This window comes from Lytechinus variegatus, chromosome 3, assembly GCF_018143015.1.
Source record: "Lytechinus variegatus isolate NC3 chromosome 3, Lvar_3.0, whole genome shotgun sequence".
Lineage (NCBI taxonomy): Eukaryota > Metazoa > Echinodermata > Echinoidea > Temnopleuroida > Toxopneustidae > Lytechinus > Lytechinus variegatus.
In genome coordinates this window covers 58372932-58396040 of record NC_054742.1, presented here as the reverse complement: position 1 = coordinate 58396040, position 23109 = coordinate 58372932, and the positions used below count along the sequence as shown (strand labels likewise).

At 35.4% G+C, this 23109-nt stretch overlaps 1 protein-coding gene across 2 annotated transcripts; it reads right to left on the bottom strand.

Annotated features, from left to right (window-relative positions):
• Nucleotides 1-4774: 4774 nt before the first annotated feature.
• LOC121411485 (magnesium transporter NIPA2-like) lies at nucleotides 4775-22990 on the bottom strand. Of its 2 annotated transcripts, none has more exons than XM_041604248.1 (7): nucleotides 21937-22990; nucleotides 16684-16863; nucleotides 15877-15933; nucleotides 13733-13823; nucleotides 12466-12626; nucleotides 10078-10650; nucleotides 4775-5528 (listed from the first exon to the last, which is right to left on the bottom strand). In XM_041604248.1, the coding sequence occupies exons 2-7, from the start codon at nucleotides 16823-16825 to the stop codon at nucleotides 5488-5490; spliced, it is 1065 nt and encodes a 354-aa protein (XP_041460182.1). In that variant the 5' UTR covers nucleotides 16826-16863; nucleotides 21937-22990; the 3' UTR covers nucleotides 4775-5487. The 2 variants fall into 2 exon arrangements, with proteins under 2 accessions (XP_041460182.1, XP_041460181.1); XM_041604247.1 differs by having other exon boundaries at nucleotides 21941-22990.
• Between the last annotated feature and the right edge of the window lie 119 nt (nucleotides 22991-23109).

The window sequence follows — 23109 nt, the reverse complement described above, 5'->3', positions numbered from 1 at the left end:
AGGAACTTGAAAATGAATACATGTATCTTAATCTGCATGTTGCCAATAATTATACAGCTTTATCACTGCTGATTGTTAACTCACTTATTTGGATTTTACAATTTTTCTAGATTTTAAAACTTTAAATTATTATGAAATTTCAATATAATCTATTCATGAATGCGCATATTACTTTAAATAATTGTCATTTTGCATACAATTTTTTTAGTATAAAAGTTTATTTGCTGATATTTCTATTTCTCAAAATAGAACAATCTAACAAGAATCTATCAAAAATCTATTATAAATTCAATAGTGAAAGGTTTGTAAGCAGTAAAGTGTTGACTGACATATTATGAAGATAAATTTAATATACAAAATATTCAAGGTTTTTATTTAAAACTCAATTCCTAATAAACAATTGGTGATATAACCTACCAAATTTGAGCCTTATCTTGAAGATTTTAGTTACCAAAAAGTATGGAAAGAGAAGGGTAACAGTTTGTGTCACAAATTGGAAGAAAAATATGAAAAGTACAACAAAGAATATCATGAAATATAACGACAAAATGCCGAACAAAAAACTTATGACATGCTGAATCGAACCCAAACACATGATGCAGGTCATCAAGTAGGGAAAGTGATACAAAATAACGAGATCTGATACAAAAGACAGGATGTACCAGTAAACCACAAATTTATTCCAAAGTTTTCGGCTGTGAGACTGGTTCCAGGAAATCTACAACCAATCGATTCCCTGCAGTTAAAGGTCAAGTCCATCCCAGAAAAATGTTGATTTGGATAAATCGAAAAAATCAAACTTGCATAACGCTGTAGATTTCATTAAAATCAGATCTAAAATAAGAAAGTTATTACATTTTAAAGCTTCTCTCATTTTTTTTACAAAAGAGTGATATCCACAGCTAAGTGACATGCAAATGAGACAGTTGATGATGCCCCTCACTATTTTTTTCTTGTTTAAATTATACATTATTTCATTTTTTACAGATTTGACAATAAGGACCAACTTGACTAAACAATATACAGCGCGTCCCAAAAAAAACTATACACTTTTGAAATGGCCGCCAAATAAAAAATCTAGCTCTTTGGGGAAAAAGACTCTCATATATGGATAGCCAATGAAGTCAACTTTCAAATGACACCAAAAAGTTGGAAAAATATTAATGCTTGAGCGAGCACTGCTCACTGAAACAAAGGGTATGAAAATTAGGGTGGGCTGGAATTAGCCTTCCAATTTATTTCAGTTGTTGAGAGGCAAATCATTTCGAACTTGCAAAGTTAAGGGCGTTGTGATAAATTAATGATCAACCTTGATCAGTTTTGATAGCTTAAGCAAATTTTTTAAGTTATTAAATTGAACTTTTATGCATGAGTGAACACAAATTACACTTTTGGAGCAGCATTTCAGCTTTATCATTTGGATATCTTTTGGGGCAGCATTTCAACTTTATCATGGCGATCTCAGCAATGTGTTCATGGGAGTCGGCCAGTCGGGAGAATAGGGGGTGAGATAGGGCTTAAGTGGGAGAAGTAGGTTGATGGAATAAGGGTCAACAGAACATTCAGCCCCGCCCCCTCCCTCTTTCCCACCCTCCCCTCCTGTTGAGAGACTGATGGCTATTCTTATGTACGCGTGAAGTCCAGAGCAGAATGTTGGTTTAATGATTAATTCTGAATTAGGGCATCAACTTTTTCCTATCAATCATTCAATCAACAATTTATCAGTAAATTAACTCATTCAATGTGCAATGTGATCAATAAAACATTCATTTTTTTTCCAATAAATTATTTCATTAATCATCATAATCATTAATTTTTTTTTGGCAATCATTCAAACTGACCATCAGCCACCGGTCACTTGGCAGTTAAGTTTTGAAAAGGCTACAATCCGGGAGATGAGACAGAGAGAGAGAGAGGGGGGGGGGGGGGCTGGAAAATGGAGGTGAAGAGGGGAGGGTACCTATGACTTTTAATTTGTAAAAGGACAAAAAAGAGGAATGCCCTTTTAACCAAGTCTTAGCATACCTCGCCTTCTTGCTTGTAACAGGTACATGTACCATCACATTACTCTGACTCTCATGAACACACTTCTGATGTCCACAAGATGAATATGCTACACACTAAATTGCATTCCTGTTCACTCATGCAGTACATTTCAATTGAGTAATTCATGAAATTTGCCTATTAAAACCAAAACTTATCTCACTCATGAATAGCAGAACACCCTTAGCTTTGTAAGTTCCAAAGGACTAACCTCTCAAAAAACTGTATGGCTAATTCCTGCCCAGCCTAGCCAAGCTTAGTCTCCCAGGAGGAGGGAAGTGGGGGGAGGGGGTGAGATGGAGGGAGGGGTTGCTAAATGTTCTGTTGACCTTAAGCCCATCAACTTACTTCACCTACCTAAGTCATATTACCCCCTCTTCTCCTGACTGTCATGAACACATTGTTAAGATCCACATGATCCACATGATAAAGCTGCACTAAAAATTGCAATTCATGATCACTCATGCATTAAATTTCAATTTAATAACGTATGAAATTTTCACAAACAACAAACTGATAACATCTGATCTTTAACTCACCAAATAACCTTCAACTTTGCAAGTACCAAACAAAACATCTGAAAGAAATTGGAAGGCTAATTCCAGCCCACCCTTATTTGCATACCCTCTGTTTCAGTGGGCAGTGCTCGCTCAAGCATGAATAATTTTCCAACTTTTTGGTGTCATTTGAAAGTTGACTTTATTGGCTTTCCATATCTATAAGTCTTTTCCCCCAAAGTGCTACATTTTTTATTTGGCAGCCATTTCAAAAGTGTATAGTTTTTTTTGGGACGCACTGTAGTATCAAGCAATGCTAATTCTACATGTTCAGGGAGTAATTAGTAGTTGTTGCACTTGACAATGAGGAATAAATGAGAATATTTCATATTTCATATAATAAAATACAAAAGAAATAGTGAGTGGATGACGTCATCAGTCTCTTCATTTGCATACCGACCAGAGTGCATAGAACTGTTGTGTGAAATCAAGCGAAACTTTGAAATACCATAACTTGCTTATTTTACATCTGATTTTGATGAAATTTTCAGTGTTATGCTTGATGGAAAATGCAAAACTTCTTTTCTGCTACATGAACATTTAGGGGAATTATTATTAGTCCAATTTCCTGCCTAACTCCCATGTAAAATATATATATTGGCATCACATTAATATACATTCATAAATTCATACATACATAAGTACACACTTAGACAATTATAGTTAAACATGGTCACAATCTCTTTAAACAGACAATCCCATTCTGAAGTTGATAGGTCATACCATGGGGGGGGGGGGGGTAACACAAAGAGTTACGATTGATTTTCACAATCAATCGCAACATTTCATACATATATGTAAGTTACCTTTAATTGAACAATGATTTACATTTTTCATGTTAGTAATTGTTACAGTATCCACATCTGCCGCACTAATACACATCGATCAATGATTATAAAAATCATATCTTTGCATAGAACAATGGCATATAAAATGCAATAAATTCCCGTTCAGCCTCATAATAGAATAAAATCACTAATATATCTATTACAATGCCATTCGATGGAAGATAAATTTACTTGCACAGGTACAACAAAAATCATCATTTTGACATGAACATACATATATATATTTACCAATCATTTACACAAATATCAACAAGAAATTCATAATGAAATGACACAATACTTTAAGGCTAAGTTATAAGAGAGTACTACATTATATTTAATAATCAATTGATTTTGACATGGAAATTCATGCCTCTGCCAATGTCAATTATTTGAAATCTACATTACATGTTTACTTCATTCAAACAAGTAAAACACTTTTAATCTTTCAATGATTTGCATGACTTTTCTTTCATGTACGTGTAATGTCTCCTAAAATAAACATGCACGCTATGTACATGTAACGTCAGTGATGATTTAACAAGTCATACATTTTCAATGATTTGAATGAAAACAAAAAAATTCTTTGCAATAAAGTTCAAACTTCAATCCTGATGGCAGAGTTATGAATTATTTCACCACAAGAGGGCTCATATCTTGTTTAATGGTGGTAATCTATTTAGTGAATGAGGAATTACACAAAAATGTTTGACAAGAAAGAAACATGCAGACAGTTGATGTGCCAGCATGATAAACAAATGGCATTCTTGAAAACTCTTATGATGTAATAGTTGATATCAGTAAAACAAACAAGGTATGTTTGTACTTTGCTACTCTGATTAAAAAAACCCCAAACATTGTTGACAGGGTATTCCGCCTCGCAATTGTGCAAGAGTAAAACACAGACCATGAATTGCATGCAAGTACTTTGTTCTAAAGCCCAAAGGTAATTGAAATTTCAATCTGCTGGCAACATAATTTGTAATAATTCATATAAAATATTTTTCTTTAACTGTTGACAATTGCAAATCTAAATTAAATACAATGTAGCAGAAAAGGAACAAATGAAGTTAACATCCAACATACAAAAAATGTATTAAAATGTAAACATTCGAATGTATGGCAAATATCATGATCAGTATATTATATCATTGACGATTTTGGGAAGCTTATACTAATAATCAAGTAGGATGTTAGGATTGCACAACACAAGGCCATGATGATGATATTAACTGATGAGTCTGGAAAGCGGTGACAACAAAAATTTGAAAAATTTGCATTGCTTTATAATTTTACATAGCTTACATGTATACACTCTAAATTCCAAGGATTTAAAATAAATCCAGATCGGCTGTGAATAGCAACCAGCTGAATTTTTCAAATTTATTTTAAATCTCAATGATTAACTTTTAAATCTCATAAGATTCAAATTCAAGTCTTTTAGATTTATATTCAAACCAACAAGGTTTAACTCTAAATCTAATATTCGGCTGGTCACTATTCACAGCCGATCTGAATTGATTTTAAATCCTTGGAATTTTTTAGAGGGTATAAGCTTTAAATTTGTGCGTTCTATAATTGGGGACAAAATCACCCCAAGCCCCAATGTGGATACTAAGTATGTATGTATTTGAGTTTTTTCAGACGTGTATCAATCAGGTATGATTATTTACGTCTGGGACCGACCTTTAAGGTCACCATCCGAAAGATATCGCAAAATATCTAGAACAAGTTTATTACCAGCCAACCAGGTTGAATAATTACAGTATAGCTTTTGAACAGTTTCAACTTTGTTATTATGACAAGCTTATGACTAGTCTGATAAGCCATGAAAACCAGTAAAATTTGCAGTATTGTTTCATGTGGTCAATACCATTTTCTCTACATACCGGTATATGGCATTGACGACGAGAAAGAGTTACAAGTATTTACGACCTCTCACTTGCAGCTTTCACTATTCAAAATTCATTAAAATCTCCTAAAGTCAATGACGCTTGTTTTGTATTAATTGTAAGCCAACTGAACCGACAACACACACAAAAAAACCCTGGTAATAGAAATTACAAGAATCTCACCCTCTCGCTGGTAGATTTCATATGTCCTAAACACACAGAGGAAAGAATAAAACCAATTAAACGAAAACCATCTGTTGATGATATAATCATCTCAACGTGAGTGAAAGAAAAACACAGAAAACGTATAAAACAAAAGGCTTAAAAGAAGAAATTTAAAAAAAGTGTCAAACACCACATCCCATGAAATGATTATGTATGATCTACACCTGTAAATTAGTTCAAGTAAAAATCAAATCTATTCATGTTTATTCATACATGTATCAATCATTACAATTTTCCCCCTAATTTTCACATCAGTATGAAAAAGTACATCCTTTGCTGCAGAATGTCCAATTTATTAAATAATTAAACATAAAATTGCACTGTACAAACCTATTTTTACTAAGTACATTCAGGGTATGTACAGTACCGAATTGATGACGTCATAAACACTTTATTTGCATTTCAGCTTTTTGATACCCTATTTATAAAAAGTATGACGAAAAGGACCGATTCCCATCAAAATTGGGTTGCACAAGTATTTCATCATGCTCAACCAAAATATGATATAAACAAGTGGAATGCCTCTGGCCGTCTCACCTGCATCACGCGGTTCAATATAGCAGCAGTGCTGACTTTGAAAACTACTCTAACTCGCACAAGATGTTCAGTGATACATGGTTACTCTTATGTCCACTTTTTATGAATTAGACCAATAAACTTACAGAGATATGATGGTTATTCAACAAAAAACCCCAACATGGCCAAAGTTCATTGACCTTACATGACCTTTGACCTTGATCATGTCACCTGAAACTCGCACAGGATGTTCAGTGATACTTGATTACTCTTATGTACAAGTTTCATGAATCAGATCCATAAACTTTCAAAGTTATGATGGTAATTCAACAGATACACCCAATTCGGCCAAAGTTCATTGACCTTTGACCTTGGTCATGTGACCTGAAATGCGCACAGGATGTTCAGTGATACTTGATTACTCTAATGTCCAAGTTTAACGAACTAGACCAATAAACTTTCAAAGTTATGATGGTAATTCAACAGATACCCCCGATTCGGCCAAAGTTCATTGACCCTAAATGACCTTTGGCCTTAATCATGAGACCTGAAACTTGCACAAAATGTTCAGTGATGCTTGATTACTATTATGTCCAAGTTTCATGAATCAGATCCATAAACTTTCAAAGTTATGATGGGAATTCAACAGATACCCCCAGTTCGGCCAAAGTTCATTGACCCTAAATGACCTTTGACCTTGGTCATGTGACGTGAAACTTATGCAGGATGTTCAGTGATACTTGATTAAGCTTATGTCCAAGTTTCATGAACTAGGTCATATACTTTCTAAGTTATGATGTCATTTCAAAAACTTAACCTCAGGTTAAGATTTTGATGTTGATTCCTCCAACATGGTCTAAGTTCATTGACCCTAAATGACCTTTGACCTTGGTCATGTGACATGAAACTCTAATAGGATGTTCAGTAATACTTGATTAACCTTATGTCCAAGTTTCATGAACTAGGTCCATATACTTTCTAAGTTATGATGTCGTTTCAAAAACTTAACCTCAGGTTAAGATTTGATGTTGACGCCGTCGCCGCCGTCGGAAAAGCGGCGCCTATAGTCTCACTCTGCTATGCAGGTGAGACAAAAAGGGTAATATATGGCACTCTATAAATCCATACAATCATGACGGTAGACAACAAAGGGGAGGGGGGCAGAAATTTTGAAAACTTACATTTTTATTAATTGAAAATTGTCACAAAATGCACCAAAAATGTGCACAAAACCCTTCAATATCATTTAAGAAAAGCGCCCCAGCGTCACGCTTGGTCACTTCGCTCTTTCACTTATGAATTTCTTCAAAAAATTTTAAGCGTCTTGCCATCGAAGGAAAAAAATTTGCATACGGCCATGCATACAATGCACAAAATTCTACATGGACATACACCCCAGTTCTTTGCATTTATAATTTGGATTAAAATAACAGCCATTTGTCATTTTCCTGAATGAATTAACTTACGAACATGACTCTTACCCGTAAGGCATTACAAACTACATGTACTGTTTTAATATCAATTACCCCCAGTATACAATACCTTATCTATACAAAAAAACACACAAAAATCACAATATACAAGATATTTCCAGATAACAACCACTTAAAAAGACGATAAAGGGAAAAATACAAGTACTTTATAAATCATATCTTTAGTATTTACATACTTTTTCTTGATTATTCTATATCATTTATGTGTTTTAAAAACCATAATACAGGTCTAGATGTCTTTCTTAATATTTTTTTTATAAATTGCATATTTCCTAACTTACTTGTGGAAGAACGATTCCCTAAAGCCTTGATCAACTATTAATCAAATTCAAGATAATGCAAATATATCCCCTCATACAATAATAACAGAATAAAAATAAATAAAACCATCACAGAATGTTTCTTGTCTTAATTTTTTGTGTTTGGGGGATATAATTTCTTTGTAAAAAGAGTAAACAGAGATTAAATTAACATGGGTATTTTAAATAAACCATGGCTTGTGGACAATTCTCTTCGAGCTCATAAACAGGGTATGCAAGAAAAAAAAACACCATCAGAAATAACTTTATAAGATGAAAATCAGGATATTAGCCAAAATATGCTTACTACATTGTAACTTTATTGTAACCAGTGAAAAAGGTCGAAGAAATACACCATAAAAGGTTCCTAATTCTACACGATTTGAGTTTAAAATCGTTAGGCCTACAGTACAATTGTTTCACCTCTCTATACAAGTATATAAAATATAATTTATGAAGTATTTATGTTTCTATTAAGTTACTCAAGCACTGCAATCTATGTTCTTGTATTTCAATTTTCAATAAAGAGTTTATTGCAATGATAATAGTAATCTTATTTTCGAAAAAATAATTACGTAAACATGAATTTGAATACTTTACACATAAAGTACTTAGAGAAAGTTGATCTCTAACAATCACTGGTGGCAGCATACAATTACATATATTTTTCAAGACATTTCATGGCATGGATTTATTATTTTCTATGTGTGTCATACAGAGCAGTGATTAAGAACAAACATGCTGTTTAAACTTTTTAAGAGCCTGATTCTAAAGCCAAAAATATACAGAATTTTCTAAGAACTCTGTACAGTCAAGAAATTACGAAAATATTTCGAAAGCTTTTTGTTCACTACAGTGCGGTCTGCATCTTTGGACAGCAACTGTGTGTGCTGAAACCTCACCTCTAGCCAGTCACAGCAGACATCGCCTGAAGAAGCTTACAGCCACAAAATAGGCAAAAAAAATCATCTCAATACAGTGTAGGTCTTTACCTATTTTTTTTTTATATTAAAAGTATAAAGATGACATTTTTTATCAGAGCATATTTTTGTCTCTGATACCTTGTTTCCACTATAGAGCGATCCATTACAAATACCACGATTGGCTCATTGCGAATTTTTTTTCTCCAAAGTCAATACATTGCCACAATTGATCTGATAAGTTCACTACATGTATGCCTATTTTATGATCCAGACCAGGGTTTTGATCGTGACACAAATCGTGACAGTGTGAACTAGGTAGTACATAATTTATACAAGGTTAAATTAGAATAAATTCTACTTTTGGTATCAAATACAAGCACCATTACACACAATATATATATTTTTTTCATTCTTAGTTAGAATTAACCTGAACAAATAAATAAATAAAGGGATAAATAAAGCTGCAATGTAAAGAAGGAAATAATCACTGGGCTTTTAAATTCTCTCCATGATATCATGGAAGAATGGTAAATTGCCAATTCGTCCACTCACCACATGGTCTACTTTCATACCCATTTTCTTTTCTTTCATTTCGCCCACTTATTGAATTAGACCAAATGGTTTGTGGACTAAATGGCTATTGGACTAACTGGTTATTAGATGAAATGGTGAGCGGTCAAATTGGCAATTAGACCCTGTGGATAGTGGACGAACTGATGGTAGACCAAATTATAGTAGACAAGTTGGCAATTGGACGAATTGGCATTAGACGAATTGGAAACAAACCGGAAGAATAACTTGATGAATGGTCGTATGCCGAGGACTGCTCTTCAAATGCCTTCACATTCAGAACATTACAAATAAAATCAGAGACTGCCTGGCCGACAATTTTCATGTAGTCCCATATAATGCTCATCTGAGTGCAGTGCACATGACCAAGTACCAGGGGCCCTAGGCATGAGATTCTTGCATTAGGGACACTTGCTCATCCCCTAAATCTCTTGCTCATGCCAGTATTGCAGTGTGTCCCTGGTGATCTCCCAAGGGGTCATGGTTCCCTGCCTAAAATCCCATTCATCGCTTGTCATTGAACTTGGCATCTCTGGGAAGTATTGGCTCAATGTGTTATCAATTTGGTTATTCTAATGAGTTACTGCAAACATAAGTTTTTGGGGAAAACAACCTTCCACAGTCACTTTGCAACTGTTTCATCAATTACTCAAATTACCAACCAAAAACTAAATGTTATCTTAATATCTAAACAAAGCTTTAGGAAAGCTCTGATAATGGGATTTCACTTGCCTGTTGACTCTGTATCACTATCCATAGAGACGACCTCACTGTGACTATTCATCAGCGACAGATCTTCGCCCTTGGTCTTTGGCGACATCAGAGTGACAGCGTCCATTGATATATTCGCATCCTTGAAGGTATGGAGGAGATAGATGCCCATAAAGATGACCCCAAAGCCGGCGAGCGTGGATAACGAGTCCTGTATGCTCATGCTGGCCCACTCCTTGAAGAGTATCCCCGAAGCGGTCACCACACACGTCGTGAAGAACACGTAATGGATCGGAGCGATGACCGCGGCGTTGAAGGTGTCCAGAGCTTTGTTCAAATAGTGCATGCTCATTAATATACAGATTACAAGGCTTGTCAGCAGGAACCACGTGATGGGGAAGAGGAAAGTGTTTGTGCCTTTGGAGAATTCCTTGACGGCGATGCCGAAACCTTTACAAGCGAGGACAGAGAGGGAGCCCACCAAGGAGCAAATAGAGAGGTAGACCAAGATGTTTTTATGGCCATACGTTGGTGAGACTACGTAGATGAGGACGATCACCACTATTAATAGTCCTACGATGTATGTTACAAATACTGTAGGAGAGGAGTAAAAAGTATTGTAATAATAATTTATTTCTTATTTGATGTACATCACAAACATTGTCAGAGAGGGATTAAAGGAAAGACATACATGTAGGCCATTATTCTCAAGAGGTTTCAATTGTACCATGGTTTATGCAGATCTCACATGTATTTATACATGGTCTTTTCTTTAGTGCATGAAATGAAATAAGCATAAATATGTACACAAATCTGCATAAACCAAGGTTTTGTACTATGGCACAATTCAAACTACTTTTGAGAACATGGCCCATCGTGGTAATGACAAGGCATGCTAAACAATCAAAGAAAAACTTGTAAGAGATATTTTCAATAATATACAGTAATAATCTGTCTGGATGCACGTCTGGGGCCCGTTTCATAAAGGACTTGCAACTGTTGTAACTTTGCCATAATGGCAACTACATGTACCATGGTAACAGGGCTCAGCAGCCAATCAGAATCAAGGTTTCCATGGTAGTTGCCATAGTGGCATAATTATAACGGTTGCAAGTCCTTTATGAAACAGGCCCCAGGAGGGAAGGATGGGTCCTTAGAAAATCATAGGATGTAATGGATTGTAATCACTTTGAATAGGAGAGAAATGAGTACACCATTTTAAACCAATCTTTAAGGATTAACAATCATGTCACAATAAGGGCACAAAGATTGCAAAATGCTCAAATTAAACAAGAATGAGGACAGGGGCGTCGATCGATTTTTCAAATTGGGGGGGCAAAATCATGAATCAACTTTCCAAAGGCGCTCGATCACACAAACTCACACATACACCCCCCCCCACACACACACATATATATATATACATGTATACAGTATATGATTCATGAGATAGAGACACATATCTCACCAACAAATTAATGCGAGCGCGAAGTGCGAGCTGAAATTTCTTTTTAATCAGACCTGAAAGCTTGATGTTCTAAGCATTTTTGGTACCATTTTTAAGATGGGTATCTAAAAATTAAAAAAAATTTGATATTTCGATCTGAAAAAAATTGAGTTTAATGGACGTTTTCAATAAACAACAAGATATATATTCAACAAAGATTATTGCACATCGAAGTGAGATTCTTTCAAGGTTTAGAACTGAAAACGGGACATTATTTTCACCTATTTAATCAAGAAAAGTATGGGTTTTGCTACATAAAATGATGCGAGCGGGAAGCGAGAGCTGAAATTTTTTTTGTATTCCAATGTAAAAAGCGGACTTTTTAGCATGATTTTAGATAAGGAGCAAGTTGTGTATCTCAATCTCGCTTGCTGATTTCTGTGTAACATTACAATCTTATTTTATTTTTTGCATATGCAGAATTATGGGGTGGGCAAAACGATATGTTTGCCCCCCCCCAAATATTTCATTGGTGGGGCGATTGCCCCCCTGTCCCCCAGGATCGACGCCTCTGAATGAGGATGAAAGGTATGGAGGATTTAAGTACCTATCTTCTTGACATCTCACAATACATCATTTTACCTTGATATGTTTACTTAATATCCTAAATATAAATGCATGGTGAAATATGTAATCTTGCCAAGTCGGCTTATGTACAAATAGCAAGATAGTTTATCTTGCTAAGTAAATGTATAAAAAGTTATACATGTATGTTGTCATGACAAGTTACATTATCATTATTTATTACATATTTCTCCATGATGACAAACATTTTTAAGTCAAATTAAAAAGATAGCCAAGAATCATATAACGGCAATCAAGTCGACATGGCAAGATAAAATTTCTCGCTGTCTCGTCAGGTAAATGGCACTTGGGAGCATGCATAGAAAGAATATACTGACCTGACTCTTGTAAAAGTATGGACAGTTCAGCCAATGTGTTGGCCCCTTTTTCTGCCGGTGCGTGTAAAACCATGATGGTTGACCCAAATATACACTGCATACAGCCGACTTTACCAAGTAAGTTAAGATTTTCTTTCAAGAAGTAATGGGATAATACAGCCCTAGGAGTACAAAGGAGCATAGAAAATGTTAAGAAATATAGAGGAAATATCACAATAAGCAGGGGTGGCCCCTAGTCTGCAGGCACAGACCCTGATTGAAACTTTGATAAAAAAGTGGGTCTTTGCACGAGACTAGCATATAAACCTTGCTGTTTCAATTTCGAGGGCCTTCGGTACACAAGCCATTGTAGGCTGGGCATTCAGACCACTTTACTAGAGTGAAGAGTTTGCACGGCAGACTAATTGGCGCAGGGTATAGCGGGGCAAGACTGCCTTAAAGGTGACATCATTTTTTCTCTCAATTGAATTACATGGTTAACATTACATGGGCAAGAACTTCTTTATTTTCTTTTCTTCTTGTTCACGACTTGAAAAAGCTTGGGAGGGGGGGGGGGGGGGAGGGCATTCGACCCTGCCACCCTGTAGCACCACCCTGACAAAAAGGGATTCAACGATAGAATAATGTCAAATGGAACAATATTATATCCAACATTGTAATACATGATTATTTATTGTGAGATATTAATAGTATTTGACTAATACAGACTATGTATATAGTTTATAATGAGCTTAACTGCATGTACAGCGAACCACGTAAAAAAAATATCACCCGTAGAAGTACATGTATATGACCCTGAAATCTACATTCAATAGTATAATAGAAAATACACAAAAGTGAATAAAGACTCCAATCAATTCAAAGACCAAAGGACAAAAAAATAAAGCATCTTCTAGGTCAAATGGAATCCATTTCGAATGACCTATCTCAAAGCACAAATATTTTGATAGTCAACACACTCAATCTTTATTTACTGCATTGTACTACATACACATTTGCCTCTACAGCTGGACAAAACAAACACATCACAGTCACTGGCACATGATTGTACATGTACATTGTAAATACAAATGTCAAGGTAATTAGTGGAGGGGGAGGCAGTTTTTCCAATAATTGTGAAAATTGAAAAAAACAAACATTATACAATTTACCATCAGATTAATTTTTTTTACATGGTCTGCATACCCCTAAAAAATTATGTGGTCTGACATGTATACATGGCTAAGTTCAAATCCATATAGATATAATGTAGATATATCCAACTTACGTAACTAAAACACTAAGAGCACCAAGCGGGGTGACGAGGAGAGCTGGGGCAAAGGCATAGGCAATGAAGTTGAGGAACTCCCCAGTAGCCACTGCAAATAGAGATTGAGAACGATTCAACAAATGAAAATGATCAGAATTTAGAATGATACTGGTACGGCATTGCACATGTATTCAACAAATTGGAAATGGATTTTTGAAGATATTGGAATCTCTTGCATTGAACATTCAACAAATGAAAATTAATTTAGAATAAAATATTTTTTAATTCTTGAATCGGAGAATCAACAAATCAAAATGAAGTTAGAAGATATCTGAATCTTTCTCATTGCACATTCAACAAATGGAAACTTATTCATTTTTTCTTGCATTGTAAACTCAATAAATGAAAATTAATTTAGAAATATATTGGAATTTCTAACATTACACATTCAACAAATGGAAAGGAAATGAGAAAGATATTGTTATTTCTTTAATTGTTTATATACCAAATAAAAATGAATTTAGTAAAATACTGGAACCTATTGAATTTCACAATCAACAAATTAAAATGAATCAAGAAATATATTGGAATCTCTTGCATTTCATATTCAATATTAATGACAATGAATTAAGAAATATACATCTATGTGAATCTCTTGCATTACATTTACACATTCAACAAATGAAAATGAATTAGAAAGATATTGAAATCCCTTGCATTACACATTCAACGAATGGAAATGGAAAGTAGAGAGTATGTACGTCTGATATAGGAAAAGAGGGAGAGGAGAGGAACTTGATCTCCCAACCAGGAAACGAATACACTGACAATTTTACTTTTGGTTTGTATACTGGTATGTTGAAAATAATTATGAGAGATATAGTCAGTACTTTCACACCTTTGCTTTGTTAAGGTCATATTCATGCACAACTCAGTAAACATGAGTCAATGACAAAATTTTGCAATGTTTTGAGTGAAGTAGACGACATCAGTGGTACAAAATCAAAGAGCGAGAGACAAAAAACTTTTTGTACAAAAATACCTAGACATATTTCAAATGTCTATTATAAAAGCCCCAGTTTTCTGTGAAGCAAAAAACAATACATACATACATGCACCATCTGAATAAACGTAATTTTACAGAAAGCACAATTATTAAGCCCATCCCATGATCCACCCCCCAAGAAAGAATTAAGAAATATATAGTGGAAAATCATGCAACTCAAAGTAAATGCAATTAAACAAAACTGTGCATAAGTGAAAATATATGCTCATCAACCTTGTATGCAGTGTTATGCTTTATCAGCATGGTAGAAAGTAGATATTATGTGCATTTTATTTCTGTATGTTCTACAACATGGGACTGAATTAAAGATAGATGCCAGTTGTGGTAACGATCTCAAAATGACTTTTTACAGAATCCAATATAATGACTACCCAAGTGTCTGTTTATATGAATAAAAAATATTTGCCGAAGGATTCTGGAAGAAGTTGTGTAATTGCTGAGAAATAAGCATAAGTGTGGATTTGGGCACTTCCATTGGGTCTTTATTCCAGCAATATAATATACACTGTCCCATGTGTGCCTATCTGTGTTGGCGATCTTCAGTGTGATTGTTTTTCAGTTTAGATTTTATGATTTCACAAAGTGCAGTTTATGTAACTGTACCAGAACTAGATCGACGATGATATAGTATTACTTAACCTTGGTATTACAGACTTTCTCACGAAATCAGAGTTTTACTGCAACTACTGTAATTTATCTTTAACTATAACCCTTATCAAATTTTGATACATCATTAATTGAGCATTCAGAATTTCAGATGCTTGGTAACACAATAAGAAATTTCTTCTACAAAGATTAACAAGATTCTTATTTATAGACGTATGTAGTACAGAGTTCAAATTAATCTAAGGCTATCCAAGGCCATGTCCTCCAATGCCGTGAATAGGAATTTTTCGGGAGCTCTTTTGAGCCTCTTGCGGATGAAATCGCCCAGATCCCCAAGTTAATTTTTCCCTGGTCTGAAGTCAATTTTACTGGTGTGACCATGGCATTAAGGTGAATTCCAGCTTAGGAATTCTATCCACTCCACCTTGCCCCCTATGATTCACAAATAAACACAAACTTATGATTTTTTTGAAATAATAATCATACTTACGCAGTCCAAAGCCTGCCCACCAGAGCCATTCCTTCAGATATGCATGGCCACCATCACCTGCAAGATAAAATTACAAGTTATGCTCTGAACTTTACAAAAAAAGGGACTTTCATACACTACATACTGAAAAAAATACCATGCAATACCTAATACCCAAAATCATGATATGAATAAATAATCCTTTAAAACAATGTGTATAATCTAATTACATCCTCATGTGCAAATCATTATAGGCATTGACCGGTTAATTCTGCAGAAGTCACCTTTACACATCCAATTTCCAAAATATGCAAGGGCTTCAAAAAGTTTGAACAGACAAGAGAATGATTAAAAAAAATACTGAAAGCAATGTTGAATATTTTGAGCAAAGAATCTTATAGGTAATCTCCTAAAAACATCATGCAATTGCACTGAAGTCAGCACCTAAGTTCCTTAGAACTTGAGAATTACAGTTCATCTTATTGGTTTGGTCAACTGATAAATTCATTGAATCAAATTATCTAACATTGTGAACAAAATCCTTATTTATATGTACATGTATAATCTGCAAATATTTAACAAGTATCCATCATAACTTCTGATGTAACCAAACTAAAAGTTTAAGCCAACCAAATCCTAAACTGTCACATGGTCAAGGATGGTAAAAATTGATAAAACTGAACAAATTACAATTTTTAAAAGGATATACGATAATCATTTAAAAACATAACTGATATGTTACCATTATCCTTATACATGTAAAGTCTTATCTCTACTGGCCAAAATATGATCTCAATTACATTAAACTGCAAGTCCACCAAAACATACCTGCTCTTGTTGCATATGCATGAATCTTAATAAGAGCCTTCTTCTTGACTATCCCACTTGATCCAATAAATACCGTTGAGCTGATGGCAAGCAACAATCCAACTGTCAGATCACTACTGGATCTTTCTTCTTCACCTCCCATTGTACAAGCTTTTGCAAGCTTGGTAGTATTTTGATTTGCTAGGGAGGAAAAAAAAGCAGAGGCATGATTAAATTACAATTACATTATCTTTTAAAGGTATTTGCTAATATTGATTTGACTTTTAAAAAAGCTGAGCTGCGAGGTCCCACTTGTCACCTGCACCTGTGATATGTTACAAAAATGAAGCCCAGAAAAAAAATCGCGTCTGAAAATCATTAAGTGCTTCAAAAAAGTGAAATATAAAGTGACCGGAAATACCATCTTAATTTCATTCATACACTTATGTGTTCTATTATTATCGGCACGATAGAAATTACACAAAACCATCAATTATAACGTATATCAAAAGGATTTCTTTCAATTTTTTTGTTTTAGAGTTTTTAGGTTGACAGAAAGACATTCATGTACATATTTCATCTCTCCTTTGATATTTTTTAAATTACATGTCTACAACTTTAGCATATATATGCCCTTAACCTATTTAATAACTTAAATGAATAAACATATTTTTAAAAATGATATTGTGAACTTCAACATGAATATGGGCCCAAGGAAGAATTTTGCTTGTAAAAATTGCTTATCATTTTTTGTCATAAGATAAAAGATCTTAATTACTTTCTGTAAAATCCTATGGAAAAAAGCTGCCACACAACAAGACATTCTCTGTAGGAGTCTTCAAAAATTATGGAGCAAATTGCAATACCAGGAAAATTATTAATTTAAGCTGAGATACTGCCTGCTTTGTCATCATTGCCATTAGTGTCATTTTCTCTCAATTTTTCGTAATACTATACACAGCACTCACGTCATAGTTAAAAGTGTATGTAGGGTTCTAATGGGCAATTCCAAGCAAAAGTGGAAATTTTCCAAAAAAATTATATTGGCGGTATTTCAAATCTGGATAAAAATTTTTCTATCAAAACTCATATGATTATGGAATTTCATGAATACAAAAGGGGAACATAACTAGCCACAAATTTGCTTTCTTACGCATCTCCTCATAGGAGAATCCAAACCATACAAGAATTACCATACAAGAATTTACATACCCGAGGGGAGGGGGCACTCATTATATAGTGCATAGTGGGTATGTGCCGCGGAGGGGACCCCCATTTTCACACTCAAATTTCCGTTCCAAGGCGTAGCATTTTTGTCTTATTAAGCAAAAGAACAAAGAAAGCCGCTCGAAAGAATAGCATTTTCTTTTTGTCGAGACAAAAGAAATCCGCTCCAAAGCTATGCATATTTTCCGTTACACCGTTGGCTGTTCTGTCCGCATTGATCTGCTACATAAGCCGCATTTTTGGTGAAAAGCGGCCGCAGAGCACTGTCCGACCATTGCCTCTGCCCTAGCGCATCCGGCCCCGTGCCGCCGAGCTAGCTGCATGCACGTTCCATAGGGATGCATAGGCAATCACACGCAGGCAACCCGTTCCAAGGACCCTCCTTTTTACAACAAGCCCGCTCCAAGGCCCCGTTTTTTTTTATCTCCCCCACGGCACATCCCTACTTCTTTTTTGGTCGAGTGCCCCCCCGGGATTGTATACTGTACATGACACCGTCACTCCGTAACCAGGTATGGGTTTACTTTTGAAGTTGTAAATAATGAAATACACTAATATTTCAATGTAATGCAACATAAAGCTAGAACATAGAATCCAAACAATAAATCAAATTTGTGATAGCAATTTAAAGTTCATAGAGTTTGAGCAATATGTTTTCTCCTCATATATGCATGTCCATTTTGCGTCACTCTGTAACCATGTTTATGAATATTCATATCTCATTTATTCAGTGGATCAAAATAACAAATGTTATTATTTTGAAAAGTGGGTTTCAGCAACTTCCATCAGGTACCATTTCTTCGCAAAAAACTATTAAAATATGGGTGATATCTTTGTTTGTATACAAAAATTTGCTTTTGAATGTCACTCTATTACCTTGAAACTGCCCTAATGTAATAGATGCATTGAACAAAATCTACAGTTAAAAGTTGGGAAAATGGAGTTAGGGGCCTATACTTTGAATGTGAATTTGGAAATGTACCTATTCAATGTTGTCAATATGTTCTCGGGGTCAACTGCAAATAATGTCTATGGTACGATATTTCTGAATTTTATATATTTTTTCGTAAATTTGGATGTAATTTCTTTTTTATATTAAAAAATGTGACTTTAGTACAAAAAAACAATCCGAAAATCGGGTTTCCGCAGAATGTTAGATCTAACGTCAATACGTCATCTGTGCGTACGAGCCTTTAAGCTCTTCAGTCTATGTATTGGTGAGTGGAGCCAATGTAGTTCAGCGGAACATACCGAGATTGAAGCTTTTGGTCGACTACATGATGATGTATACTATTGTAGGCTCCGACCTGCGAAGCGGGCCGGAGCTCCCAAGTAATTCCACTGTCTACAGTGCGCTGCCGCTCTCCTCAACAATATTTATTGGCATAATTGTACTTGATGCCCCCAGGGGACATCAACGTTTTACCTTGATTCATGGATCCTCGACCCGACCTTGTTTACCATCGGCAAGTTGACATCCATCTGCGCGTGATTCGGTTGATCGCGCAAAAAATAAAGTAATTGGGGGCATCAAGTGCAAGTAATATAAGAGAGACGAGCTATAGCCCTCAAGGTTAAATAAGCTTTCAAGGTTAATTTTGCCAACAAGGTTAATTTTGGTTGCAAGGTTAATTTTGTTGAATCTTTTAGGGGCATCAAGTACAAGTAATAATAGAGAGATTATTCTCTAGCTATCAAGGTTAATTTAGCCAACAAGGTTAATTTGATTCGACGATGTTATGAAGGCTTGCGCGGCTAGAGAATAGAAAGAGGGGAAAATGGGGTTAGTGGAATGTAAACTTCTGAATAAACGTGCTGAATAACTGGAAAATTTGGGGGCATCAAGTACAAGTTATATAGGAGAGACGAGCTATAGCTTTCAAGGTTACATTAGCTTTCATGGTTAATTTTGGTTACAAGGTTAATTTTGTTGAAATTTTGGGGGGCATCAAGTACAAGTAATAATAGAGAGACTATTCTCTAGCTATCAAGGTTAATTTAGCCAACAAGGTTAATTTGATTTGATGTTATGAAGGCTTGCACGGCTAGAAAATAGAAAGAGGGGAAAATGGGGTTAGTGGAATGTAAACTTCTGAATAAACGTGCTGAATGGCTGGAAAATTTGGGGGCATCAAGTACAAGTAATATAGGAGAGACGAGCTATAGCTCTCAAGGTTACATTAGCTTTCAAGGTTAATTTTGCCAACAAGGTTAAATTTGGTTACAAGGTTAATTTTGTTGAAATTTTTGGGGGCATCAAGTACAAGTAATAATAGAGAGTTTATTCTCTAGCTATCAAGATTAATTTAGCCAACAAGGTTAACTTGATTTGACAATGTTATGACGGAAAATTTGGGGGCATCAAGTATGGCATTGAGTCCAAACTTCGCGCGTGTCCAATCTTCGCGGACGGTCATTATCTCCAAAACTTGCCAATATCCTTAAAATCTGACATCATCAATGTGAAAAGCGACCTAAAATTACCCTTCGCTGAAAGTTTCTTTAGGATTAGTCCAGTATTCATGAAAATATTGGCAAAAGATCGGCAAATTTGTCACCGTTAGCGCCCGTTTTGAAGAAAGCAACAAGCATCACGATATCACCATTTTACAAGCAGAAATCATAAAAAATGTGAGTTAAAGAGAAATTCCAGTAGTTGCAGTAAACACTGATTTCATGAGAAAGTCTGTAAAACAAGGCTTAATTGTCAGTATATCATCGAGGATCTAGATCTGTTACAGTTACATTAACTGAACTTTGTGAAATCTTGAAATCTACGCTGAAAAATGTTCACACCGAAGATCCCCAACACAGATAAGCGCACGTGGGACAATGTATAATTATTGCTTAGGGCGTCGGGCCCGACGCCCTACCCGAATCCTGTGCTTATTTGCTGATTTCTCAGCAATTACACAATTTCTTCCCAGAATCCTTTGGCACATGCGTTTTATTTATACAAACAGACACTTTGGTGGTCATTTCATTGGATTCTGTACGAACTCATTTTGATATCGTTACCAAAACTAGCATTTACCTTTAAATGTGGTACTAACCAATTCCATAGCATTTTGTCATCAATCTGATATAAATATTTCACTTTTTGAGCTTGAGTCTTTGTTTAAATCTCCACAAAAGCTTTGGTGCGCGAAGTTAGGTCACACTTTTTCTGAACGGTTTTCCAGCACAGCCCGCATTCACAATCACAATCACAATCACAATACCGGCGAAGCCCGGTGACCTACCTTACATTTTCGTCCATGATTTTATAGTTAATGATCTTGCCGTCAATGTGGTAGCTATTTCTTGAATTGGTTTTGTATAAATTATGAATAATTTGTGGACAAAATTAAGCCTGATAAATATTTTTGAAAAGTGCGCGAAGTTTGGACACCCCATCATACAAGTAATAATAGAGTTTATTCTCTAGCTATCAAGGTTATTCTGTTAACACGACTAGGAATCTGCCGGATCACCGCTTTCATCAATTTTGGGGGCATCAAGTGCAAGTAATAAGAGGATAGATGAGGAGGCAAGGATGCGCGCTCATTTAGATGCACCTGTTTGTGCTAGCGCAAACCGGAACTACTTTCTTTTTTTTTTTAAGCGAGAGAAAAGAAAATGTTTACATTTTGGAAACGAAGAATCATCGCGAAATCAAGGAGTACCACAAAGTTAAAACATTGAAGTCCCCTGGGGGCATCAAGTACAATTATACCTAATTATTAACCCAACCATTCAGATTCAGAACCCCAGAGTTAGATCTATTCGGTACCGCCTCAGACTCTTTTGGAGGAATCCCACCATAACGCAGGCCATGCAGAAAAGAATCCTAGGCCTACCCTAATCCTACTCCAAACTCTGCGTCTGGGACCGAAGTAAGCAAATCTCTTCGCATACTAAAATGGCCCTTGATTAGTAAATAATTCCCATCATATCCCGCTTTTTTCGTGATGTTTGTATTTGTGAAAATGCACAACGGATCTTATCAAATAAAATTCAAATGATTATCATGCTTCAAACTAACGTTATAGTCTAAATTACACATACTTACTGACACTCCTCTCTTTCTATCGATCGCATTCCAAGGTTAGCTTCAGTGAACCTGATACGTGACGTCATATGCATCAACAATGCAAAACACACGCCAGCTTTCATTTCTCGTATTTTGTGCAATCGCATATCGCGACGTACTATACTATCTTGACAGCATGCACTTTGCTGTACTGCATGCTGTCCATTTACAGCCGGGGTTTAGTAGTACATGTACTTGATTCTACCTCTTATCTTTCGGATCCTTTTTTTTAATGGAGATGGGGGGGGGGGGGGTGGTAGTAAATTATGGGATTGTTTATTCAATTTTCCTGCAAATTGGGATTAAAAATAAAACCTTCATAAATCATAGCGTACTGTGAATTGCATGGGTGGGACTGGTGAAAATTGTTTCATGGATTTACAGAGGTAGACGCATTTATGAAGATGTTCTGATCACCTAGTATTGACAGATTAAAAATCTGAGTGAATACCAAGTTTTCAAACTGAGGTGCTCCCTCGACAAGTTTATGAAACAATCCCTTTCGGCCACTGATGATGAGAATAAGGCGAATATTATTTGCTAGGACTTGGTCTTTTGCAAATGTGATTACCTTTCATTCTGAAGTGGCTTTCAACAGAAAATTCAATTTGTAGTTGAATAGCCAATGCGGAAAAATGACAATATGAACTATGAAACTACCCTTATAGCTTCACATAATGAAGGACAAAAGGGCTAATTTAATCCCGGCAGAATGACGTTCACCAAGCAGTACGTAAAAAGCGTGTAAATTGTCATATATATATAGATATATTTCTTTAAAGCTAGCAGTCTTTATCCAATTAAATCCATTTATACTGTAGTTCGATAAAGCACCTTTCCATACGTTTTGGCCTCTAAATAATCCACCACCTCAGAATGGTCAGCTTGTGCATTTCCATGCACCGAGTTCATTTTCATATGGGGAGTTAATATCCAGCCTGATTTCAGTTCACTGACAAACTTGCTCTGAGACTACATTACCAGAGCTACCAAGTCTCACGCATTATGCGTGAGACTCAAGCATTTTGGACTCTTGTTCATCCCCTCAAATTTCTGTCTCACGTAACTATCACAGCCTATCCAGATATATACATTGTACACAATGTCTGTAATCTCACTCAGATTCATAGAAAATCTCACGCATAGCT

What these genes read in the sequence shown, in the direction of transcription:
- LOC121411485 (XM_041604248.1), bottom strand. Translation starts at nt 16,825, where the DNA reads ATGGGAGGTGAAGAAGAAAGATCCAGTAGTGATCTGACAGTTGGATTG. An exon ending in GTGGGCAGGCTTTGGACTGC is followed by an intron (nt 13,824 to 15,876) that starts GTAAGTATGATT and finishes CTCTATTTGCAG; the next exon opens with TGGCTACTGGGGAGTTCCTC. An exon ending in CATACTTTTACAAGAGTCAG is followed by an intron (nt 10,651 to 12,465) that starts GTCAGTATATTC and finishes CCTCTCCTACAG; the next exon opens with TATTTGTAACATACATCGTA.